Genomic DNA, 11,266 nt, shown 5'->3' with positions numbered 1-11,266 from the left:
TAGGTGCTTTTTGTGTCAGCTGTTAGCTGTTAGACGCCATATTTGTTTTATTCACCACCTGACTGATTTTAAGTCAGCTAACTAGTTGGACGTTTTGTGACGCTTGTACAATCAACGTTCGGCCTAGTCATACAACTGAACAGCGCCATCCAATGAACGGGCTAGTGGTTCAATCAAACAGGAGATTAAACCAGTTGCCTGCGACATATATAAGTAGGTACAGTTTTCAAAATTTTCTATTTATGAGTGTCCGCTACATGATATTACGACTGCAAGGTTTTTACTGCAGAAGTCAAATTGAGCATTATAAAATTGGTAGTTCTACGTTTATAGCATCGTAAAAAGGTTTTATTGCGTAAAAATAAACAAAACTAATAAAAACCTGTTTGGAATTCTAAGATGGGTTAGCTTCGTGTAAGCATAAAAAACATTTGCTAAAAAAAAATTGTGAGTGGTACAGTTAACAGAAAGTTAGGTATTTTTGGCGTGTGTAGGTACAATATGGTAGAGTAGCCTTTTTTATCAAAAGCATTCCAATAATTAAATATCAATTATCTTTCAATGGAGCGGCTGCGTCATTAAATGTCTCTACAAACCTATATAATTATACCCCCTTATTCATAAAAAAAGTTATAGGACGCTTTAGCTTTTGAACTGTTTTGTCCCTTTCTGATCAAACAGTTCAAAAGCTAAAGCGTCCTTTAACTTTTTTAAGAATAAGGGGGCAAGTATACAGGTGGCTACAAAAGTGGGGTCAACATCCTGCACATCATGCGAACCATGGTGTAGGCTTTAAACTAAGCATAGTTTATAGGATTAGATATAAATAATCAAATCCATTCAGTCATTCAGAATGTAAGTCCATTTCAGTTTATCTTGATCATGCATAAAAACTGATGAGGTAAACTCACTAAATGTGCAAGAAAGTATTAAATAAATAAAGCTCAATATAACAATATAATATATTTAATTCAATTTAAATTCCTGGAAAGATTGACCCTACATATAAAAGCCTAATTGCAACTTGCAAAAATAAAAGAGGAGGATAAAAAACGTGAAAAACATCACGAAAGCTCGTTTTGTCTGACCACGGCCGCCCGGAATAACACAAAGCAATTTCGTTTCTTGATCTAAACTTTTCCTGGTAATAGGTATTTTTGTTTTGTAAAAACTAACTATTACTTCGTAGTCAGGGCAAATTTTTCAATAGTTGTAGATAAATGATACCTGGCGATTAAAATTGTTGCTGTCACTGTCTTATGCAAACATTCTGACGTGATAGCATCAGAATTATTCCTCAGATAACGTTTATCTGGCTTTTGAAAAATCAGTCCTTTTAAGGGATATTGTAAAATATCTGGTATTTAATCATTTCCTTCCGGAGAAAAATCTTGCTTCCGTCAGTGTCTATATTAATTTCATGAAGTATTATGAGGTTGTACTTAATATTATTAAAACTATATTTATAATAGCTGTTCCCGCGCGCTTCGCTTCGCCTTTAAAAGTTTTCCCGTGGGAATTCCGGGATAAAAAGTAGCCTATGTTCTTTCTCAGGGTCTAGACCGTATGTATACCAAATTTCATTCAAATCCGTTCAGTAGTTTTGGCGTGAAAGGGTAACAGATAGACAGACAGACATAGTTACTTTCGCATTTATAATATTAGTTAGGATTAGGATTGATGCAATACGCTCGTCCTGGAACAAAAATGTATCAAATAACCAAAAACTTAAATCAAAATGTCCCCAGGAGTACCTACAAACTCATGACAAAGCGACGTTGAAATTAAATTTCACTGCTGTTTGCTTCTCTGCTAATGCAAGGAACGTCAAAGTAAAAGATAATGTAAATTTTCTCGGGACTTGATGTCATGTTTTTGCGAGCACCTAGGCGTGAAATAATAAATTAAAAAACTTGTCTTTTGAGTTTAACACAGAACACCGCTTTCAATGCTTTAATTATTATTATTATTATTAATTATTAAACATTTATTTTCAGATATAACATCCATAGTGAATTAGTAAAACATGTCGAAAATTGTTAGTCAAAATATAAATATCATAGGTAGGTACATGCAAAAATTAAATTAAATTAGATTAGATCCGAAATAATAAATAAATATACTTAAATGTCATTTTAAATGTAAATTAAATTGGATTGAATAAAGTGAAATAATAAATTGAATTAATAAATTGAATTAATAAATTGAATTAATAAATCGAATTAATAAATTGAATTAATAAATAGAATTAATAAATTAATATATTCATTTCTTATTTCGGTTAATGTGTACACCTACGCAATGCCTCACAATTGGACTATCCATCCTATCCGCCAACACACTGAGGATAGCATTCGAGCTGCTCCGCGTACGCGATAGCAAGGAAGCTGCTCGCTTACGCATGACGGCAAAGAAGTCATCCACTCTGGCTTCAGCGAACATACCTGATGCGGAGCAGAATCTCGGCAGCCCCAACACGATCCTCAGTGCGTTATTGTACTGGACGCGCAGCGCGCTGTAGGCCCGGCGCGTGTAGTTGACCCACAGGCTGCACGTGTAGAAGGACTGACAGTACGCTCGGAATAAGGTCAGCTTGACTTGTCGAGTACAGCTTGCAAACCGGCGAGCCAGCATGTTGCACCTGACCGCCAGCGCCCTGCGCTCCCGCTCCATGTCCAGGTCGTCTACGAGCGTCTCCGTGACCACGTGACCCAGGTACTTGAACTCGGTGACTCTGTTTAACTCTACTCCTCCTAAGTAGACTGAAGGAACCAGTCTCTTTTTTATATTTGGAGCCTGAAAGACTAACAGTTCACTTTTTTTAGTATTGTACCTAAGTCCGTGTGTTTCCGCATACGACTCGCAGACTGCCAGAAGCCTCGTGAGACCGTTGATCGATGGGCTCAGCAGCACCATGTCATCTGCATAGCTTATGTTATTGATCATAACGCCATCTATTGAGCATCCAACTTTGGTGCTGCTGAGCTCACCTATCAGATCATTCATGTACAGGTTAAACAATTTAGGGGAAGACAAACCCCCCTGTCTTACCCCACAGCCCAACCTATACTCGCCACTGCTGGAATTAGACCATCTAACTGTGTTAACTTGATTGTCATACCAGTAGCGAAAAACTGAAACCAGCTCCAGTGGCATTTCTTTCGCAAGCTTATCCCAAAGAATATTATAGGACACCCTATCGAAAGCCTTTGAAAGGTCTAAAAAGCACGCATAGACCGGTGTCTTTCTACTAGTGTAGTATTGAACAGTTTGCTTAAGACACATAATGGCGCTCTCAGTCGACAGCCCTGCGCGGAAACCGAACTGCCCGCTGTGCAGACGCAAGCATTTGTCCAAGTGTTTATTAAGCAAACTGTCCAACACTTTGGCTATTACAGTGGCTAGCGAAATTGGCCTGTAGTTATTACTGTCACTCAAGTCACCTGTTCTGTTCTTCACCACTGGCACAACAATAGTTTTCATCAGATCCCTAGGCAGATAAGAGTGTCCAATTATAAAATTAAACAAAAGCGTGAGTACTCTGGGCAGGTGTACACCTGCATATTTCAAATGTTCGACGCTCAGCCCGTCATGTCCTGGAGATTTACCTCGTTTCATACAATGGATTGCAGATGTCACATCCTTCACAGTATACTGTATATGAGGTGTATCAGCAGACACATCACGGGGGTGATCGCCAAGTTGAGTCAAGTTATTTACAGATTGTACAGGAGAAACAATAAAATTACTTTTGAAAAGGTTAGCAATATCTGTACCATCAGAAACACCATCTACAGTTACAGGAAGGCTCATCCTGGGACTCAGTCTGTCAGTCTGTTTCCAAAATTTACTAAAATCTTTATTATCATGACTCGTTGCAATGATATCCATCTTAATCTGATTCTCATTGTCTTGACACCACTTCAACTTGTTCTTAAAGACCTTTTTGGTGTTTTTCATGTAGTCATGTATGTACCCAGTGGAAGGTTGGCCATAAAGCTGCCAGGTCTGAAAGGCCAGCCGAGCCTCCCTGTGCGCCTCCGATACATGTTTGTTCCAGCCAATGACATACTTCTTACGACTACAGCTCCTAATCTTACTACAGTGAAGTGCAGCTTTCTGCATAACAGTAACAATATTATTGTACATTCGATCAATGATTTTCATATGGTCCGTATTTTTACACATTTTACCACAACACATGCTCATCTCAGGTGGAAAATCAATTGATCTTAATTCTGAATGACAGATACTATGATACTCATCAATTTGTGACTTATCCCGCTCGCCCCACAGTACAGAGTTATGCAACATATTGTTTACATTACTACGTGGTGATAGTATTGAGAAATCACAAGTAATTTGCAAAGGGAAATGATCCGACCAAGAAACATCATATTTCACCTCAACACTAGAAATAGATTTGTACGCTACAGTGCTAGTAACGCAGTGGTCTAGCCAACGAGTACAGCCATGGGCGTCACTAATAAAAGTATATGTGCCCGAGTCTAAGCCCAGATATTCAAAATCCGCACAAATCCATTTCTGTTCTGAACAAAAATTCAAAAGCTCATTACAGAACAACTCACCAGGGTGGGAATTAAAGTCACCTAAAATAACTACATTTTCTACCTTCAGGTCGTCAATAATAGCACTAATTTCTGCTAAGCACTCAGTGAATTCCGGTAGGTTTTTTATTGAGTCGGTTGGCATATACACAGAAAACACAAGCACAGAAAGGCCATTCACTTTGCAATTTATTGCCACTATTCGCGTATTTTTGCATTTAACGATACACACGTTATCAAAGGCACCTTTTCGCCACAGCAGCGCCACCCCTCCGTAGGGCCGGCCGCGCACGACGCCCGCCGCCGTGTCCACCGCGGAGGATCCCGTCGCCGCGAACTCTGGCTCGATGGAACTGAGATACTCGAGGTCGTGCGGCATAAGCCATGTCTCCTGTAGTGCAATTATGTCGTTCATTTTACATAATTCCTTCACATAGTCCGTAGCTCTCACAACAGACTTACAGTTGAAGCTGACGAGATTGCATTTATTTGAAGATGTACTATGCATTTTTTGTTAAAGAATTATCCGGGACTTCAGTTCCTTGTCTAAATACAATATATCGCCGGAAGTATATACCATAAGGCCACAAGTCATCATTCTCAAACTGTTCTAATTTGTGTTTTGGTATAAATATTTTATACGAATCAGAACTTTTTGGTTCTTTAGATGGAACTTTCACCGGCCATACTTTTACATTCGTTTTATTAAGTATGTATTCCGCGATATGTTTTTCTGTCGTCTCTGTCGAAACATTATAGATGTATAGTGGCATTTTAGCCTCTGCTGCCTTGAACTTAGAGTTCTCATTAACGGGCGCTTTACCCTTTCTACCAATAAAACGCGTTTGCTTTGTTTGTTTACGTCTTATCACCTGCGTCCACTCTCCAGTGTCACCTTCTTTATTTGGTCGGATAGCATCTGTTATCTTAACTTGGGCGGGTGCGCATCGGGGTGTTGATAATATACGATCGGTCTTGGCGCACGACGTTTTGGCAGTTGAAGTAAGATTATGATTCATTGCAACTTTTGCGTACGACAAAGAGGGCGATACTTGTTTATCCGGGGCGACGGTGGTGTTAGAGGGAGATGCTATAGGCGTTTTCTTCAATTCGTCTTCATTTCTGAGGGTAGGAGACAGCAACAAACCCATCGGGCCGCTATTGTAGTCATCATAACTATCCTGCAGACAATAAGCTCCTCTGCGTACATTAACGTAAGGTTTATTATTGGGAGACATAGACTTTTTTAATGTTTCCAATTCAAATTTTAGGGCTTCAAACTGTTCAACGGTCGCATATTGGGAGTCCGAGGCATACACCTCCTGGATTTCCCTAAGTTCTTTCTGAATGAGCACGATATCCTTCAGCAATCTTGTGACGTCTACATGGTCAAAGGTCACCGGTGGCAATCTATGTAGATCTCGTGCCACAAATACCGGTAATTCTTCAGGCTTTGTCTCTTTTATCAGGGTGAAGATGTCGTCCAGGTCACGCAGGTTTTTTCCCGTTCTTTTCCGGATGGTCTTCCGCTTAGACACTGACTCGAACAGCAACGTCTTCGCTTTGCCTATCTCATCAACCGAGAAAGCACTAGAACACACACGCAATAGACTTTCTTCATCCATGACAACTATTTTATTTTGCACAAATGCAAGCACTTCACATATAACAATATTGCAGCTCGAACACTTCAACAGATTCGGTAGCGACATTATCAACAACGGTTCAGTGACCTCTCGCATCAGCTGTGCGCGCGCGAACGAAAAATAATTATCATTCTCACACATGAAGACAAAATAGTATCCTTTAATATAAGTATAACATATATTATCCTGCCTTCGTCTCTGAGATTTAATAACCATGTAGTATGCCTTGCTGCATGCGTCTCTGTCGCACATTAGTATTTAGCGTAAGGTAGAAAGAAATAAAAAACGTTACACCCTACCATATCGACGCTGCCACCTCCCGTCTATCCGAGCCTCATTCTTGCCTGTGCGCGCGCGTCGAACGCACATCGTCCGAGGAGTACTTATATAACCTACGCGCCCTGCTTCTCAGTTTCATATTCTTATACTTTTTATTACAAAGTAAGTGCTTACATTGTGTAATGCCGAAAAGGAAATCAGACGAAACTAAAGAAGATAGGTGGTTAAGAAAAAAGAAGAAATACGAGGATAAACTAAACAATAAACGTAAAAATCGGATTATCTATTCAAGTGACGAAGACGATGAAGAAAATGCCGGTAAGTTATCAACCTACTTTTGAAGGCTGTGTTGCTATGCAAGTTTCACAATATTTTTTCAATGCATATTGCATTTTACCAAAGTGATTTTCAGTGAAGGTACTTTAAGGATGTATTGATTAGTTGCATATTGCACTAAATACTTATGTACACAAAGCTTATAAGAGGCATATTGCCACACGATATTCGTGTTACTTATTATTTTTCTACGCTAGTGCCCCAAATGATTGCAGGTACCTACTTACCTAAGCCAAGACCTATTGAGCATATTGCTTATGCACGATATTCGTGCCATTTTTTTTGTAATGCTTACATGAGCTATATAAATTAATGAAAAACAGTTTCACATGCTTGTTTTTTCTTTTGCATACCTTACAGATCATCTCATTATGGAAGATATTCCCATAGAAACTGATTACTGCGTGGAAATACCGTCGAATAGCAATGATCAACTACCCACATTGCCGACGCCCGACGAAACAAATCCCACTACTCAACCAGATGAAGAGGTTGACATGGAGCTACTCCAAACCTTGGGAGAACTGGAACCTGAGGCCATGGAATGGGGTGAGGACGTCCACGACAATATTGCGAAAAGGTACCAAATTACTCTTGCTAATGGGCTAAAAAAAGACATTAAAGAGGAGCTAGGGAAAAAGTACCTCTTTCCTAAAAATGTACCGTTATGTAAAGCACCGACCCTTAACCCAGAGATAGCAACATTGCTGTCTGAACAAAACAGGAATAGAGACAAGACCATCATGACTAAGCAAGATCAGCTGGGCAAAGCCTTAAGCGCCCTGGGGACAGCAATGTCTTCACTTATTAAGAAAAATCCAGATATTCCAGTTGTACTGAGGACACTAAATGATTGCAGTCTCTTATTGGCTGATTCTCACTATGCTGAAAGCTATACTAGGCGTTCTCTTATTATACCGCTAGTGGACAAAGCCCTTATAGAACCTTTAAAAGAGAGAAAGAGGGATAGCCTATTGTTTGGTGAAAATCTAGGTCAAATGGTTCAAAATTCAAGAGGCATTAAAAGAACCAGTAATTTAATGCAAGGGCCGTCTACTTCAACGTCAAGTTTAAACTGGAAACGCCCACCTGTTCGTCCCTTTCAACCTCGCACCAACACGTATCAACCTGTGCGAGCGGGTGGGCGACCAGCAGCCGCATACTCGAGGCGCGGCCGAGCCACGCTGCCCGCAGCAACAGCAGCGAGGCGACCGCCCCCCCCGCCACCGCCGCCGCCGCAGGCGCCAGCACGGCGCCAGACGCAGACATACCGGCGCCAAGCAGCGCCGCCCGACCGCCACATATTGTAGGCAATACGGCGTTACCAGAGGTAATTACTGGTAGATTAAAATATTTTGTAAATGAATGGCACTCAATCACTAACGATAATTTTATACTTTCTACAATCAAAGGTTACCGTATACCTTTTATTGAAATACCAAACCAGCTTGAGACTCACTACCCGAAACGTAACTTTTGTCCATTAGAATTAATACAAATGGAGCAAGAAATTAACCGTTTGCTACGTATGGAGGCAATCGAACAATGTTCACCATCCGTGGGTCAATTTATTTCAGCCATTTTTTTAATACCTAAAACGGATGGTAGGTTCAGATTTATCTTGAATCTTAAAAAATTAAATCTATATATTAAAAATGAGCACTTTAAAATGGGAGACATACGGACAGCAACAAAATTAATTTACAAAGACGATTATATGACTAACATTGACCTACAGGATGCATATTTTTCTCTTTCTATTTATGAACCGCATAGAAAATACTTGAGGTTTTATTTTAAGAATACTCTATATCAATTTAAGGTTTTACCCTTTGGCCTGTGTTCTGCCCCATACATATTTACCAAGATACTTCAACCAGTAGCTACTTATTTGAGATCCTTATCATTTAGGTCAGTTCGTTTCCTCGATGATTTTCTGTGTATTGGTGACTCGATACAAGATTGTCACAATAACACAAATACAACAGTTGCCTGTCTTATGCGACTTGGATTTCTAATAAATACTGAGAAGAGTAGATTAACCCCTAATAAAGTGTGCAAGTTTTTAGGTTTCATTCTAAACAGTGAGTCAATGACACTACAATTACCACAACAAAAGAGAGTAAAAATTTTTCAGGCAGTTAATAACGTATTAAAAACAAAAGTTTTACCGATAAGAGAGTTTGCGAGATTTTTAGGTTCCCTCACTGCGGCTTGCCCAGCAATCACTTATGGCTGGATGCACACGAAAAGCTTAGAAAGAGCCAGATATCTGGCACTTATTCAAAGTAACGACAATTATGATGAGACTATGTCTATTCCCACATACATTCTAGCAGATTTGAAGTGGTGGAGAGACAATATTTTTTCAGTTTCAAAATCAATAGATCAGGGTAATTTCGCTTTAGAAATATTTACGGACGCGTCCACTACAGGCTGGGGGGCAGCGTGCGGAGCTGATAGTACCGGCGGACAGTGGTCTAACGATGAGAGAATGATACATATAAATCAATTAGAGCTCTTGGCGGCCTATTTTGGTCTTAAGACGTTTGCGGAAAACAGAAAAAATTGCAGTATATTACTACGAGTAGATAATACTACTGCAATTTCTTATATAAATAGAATGGGGGGAATTCAGTTCCAGCACTTAAATTCAATTGCGATGACCTTATGGAACTGGTGTGAAGAGCGAAACATATTTGTCTTCGCTTCATATATAAAATCATCTTTAAATACGGAGGCAGATACGGAATCCAGAAAGATCAATACCGACACAGAATGGGAACTTAACCACAAGAGTTATTCTATAATTATAAAGGTATTTGGTAGACCAAGTATTGATCTTTTTGCATCTCGTACCAACGCAAAATGCTCAAGGTATATTTCTTGGAAACGGGATCCATTTGCATTTAACATCGATGCTTTCACCATTCGATGGACCCAATTCTATTTTTATGCATTCCCGCCATTTTCTTGTATTTTAAAACTCCTTAATAAAATAATTGCAGATGAAGCAACTGGGATAGTAGTTGTACCACAATGGCCTTCGCAGCCATGGTACCCGTTATTTAAATCCCTTTCTATTAGTGAAATCATAGTGTTTCCACCAAATAAAGATCTCCTTTCCTCTGTGTTCAGGTCATCTCATCCCCTCCACCAACACCTTTCCCTGGAGGCAGCTGTGTTATCAGGGAAGCATTCATGAAACAAAACGTCCCCGAGTCAGCGCTAGATACAATGATAAGTTCTTTATCTCCTAACACTTTGTCTCAATATTCTAGCAGTTTAAAATTATGGTGGCAATATTGTGAGCAGAATAAAAATGATTTCTATGACGTTACGGTACCTAACTTGATGGGTTTCCTTATGAAATGCTTCAATTCGGGTTCAGCATACGGAACATTAAACAATCATCGGTCTGCAATCGCTTTAGTGTCTATGAATGATTTTTCTCAGGATAGTAGATTAAAGAGATTCTACAAAGGTATTTTTAAATTAAAACCTGTCTTTCCTAGATATAGTACAACGTGGGATACTAATATTGTATTAGATTATCTGAATAATGTAAATAATGATTCTGCGAGTTTGGAACTACTGACAAAAAAGTTAACTATGCTGCTGGCACTATCATCCGGTCAAAGAACACAGACATTGTCATTAATCAAAGTATGTGATATAAAGACTTTTAATGATAAAATTATAATTACATTTACTAGTATCATTAAAACTTCAGGCATAGGCCGGGCCCAACCTGTCATAGCATTACCTTTTTTCACAATAAATCAGAATATTTGCCCAGCAAAAACCCTACAATCATACTTAAATCGTACTGTAAACCTCAGAAATGATAGTAATGGTAGATTATTATTAACCATTAAAAAACCTCACCGAGCAGCTACATCCCAGTCTATAGGGCGATGGTTGAAGCAGACTCTCTGTGACAGTGGTATCGACACCACAATATTCACCGCCCACAGTACTCGTCACGCTAGTACTTCTGCAGCTGCTCGATCTGGTATTAGTGTAGAATTAATTAGGAAATCTGCAGGTTGGTCTGATCGCTCAACTGTTTTCGGAAATTTCTATAACAGACCTATTATAAGAGATAATGTTAGCCTGATAAATGATAATGATTAAAGGTGTAAATCGAAAATAAATGATTCTTACTGAAATTAAGTTTCTTTGTTTTATTTGTCATATTCGCAATATTAAAATTAAAAGATTATTGTTTAGAAGTACTCCAAATATCTACATGGTTATTAAATCTCAGAGACGAAGGCAGGATAATTAAATGATCAAACGAACTTACCTAAGTGAAGTTCGATCTTAATTATCCTGGCTTCGTCGAAGAGATTTAAGGTCCCTCCCGACCCGCTTAAGCATGTCCCTATCTTAATATTGCTCAGCTCTGAAAAGAATGAGGCTCGGATAGACGGG

At 39.2% G+C, this 11,266-nt stretch overlaps 1 protein-coding gene across 1 annotated transcript; it reads left to right on the top strand.

The window, feature by feature from the left end:
• Nucleotides 1–6,393: 6,393 nt before the first annotated feature.
• Nucleotides 6,394–10,688, top strand: LOC105389313. Its single transcript, XM_048627039.1, has 2 exons — nt 6,394–8,159; nt 9,968–10,688. The coding sequence occupies exon 1, from the start codon at nt 7,159–7,161 to the stop codon at nt 8,137–8,139; it is 981 nt and encodes a 326-aa protein (XP_048482996.1). The 5' UTR covers nt 6,394–7,158; the 3' UTR covers nt 8,140–8,159; nt 9,968–10,688.
• Nucleotides 10,689–11,266: the final 578 nt, after the last annotated feature.

Source organism: Plutella xylostella, chromosome 17, assembly GCF_932276165.1.
Source record: "Plutella xylostella chromosome 17, ilPluXylo3.1, whole genome shotgun sequence".
Classification (NCBI taxonomy): Eukaryota; Metazoa; Arthropoda; class Insecta; order Lepidoptera; family Plutellidae; genus Plutella; species Plutella xylostella.
The sequence above is the reverse complement of the archived record's forward strand: the minus strand, read 5'-3'. Positions and strand labels throughout refer to the sequence as shown.

Excerpts from the sequence above, each read along its gene's own strand:
- LOC105389313 (XM_048627039.1), top strand. The coding sequence starts at position 7,159 with ATGCTTGTTTTTTCTTTTGCATACCTTACAGATCATCTCATTATGGAA.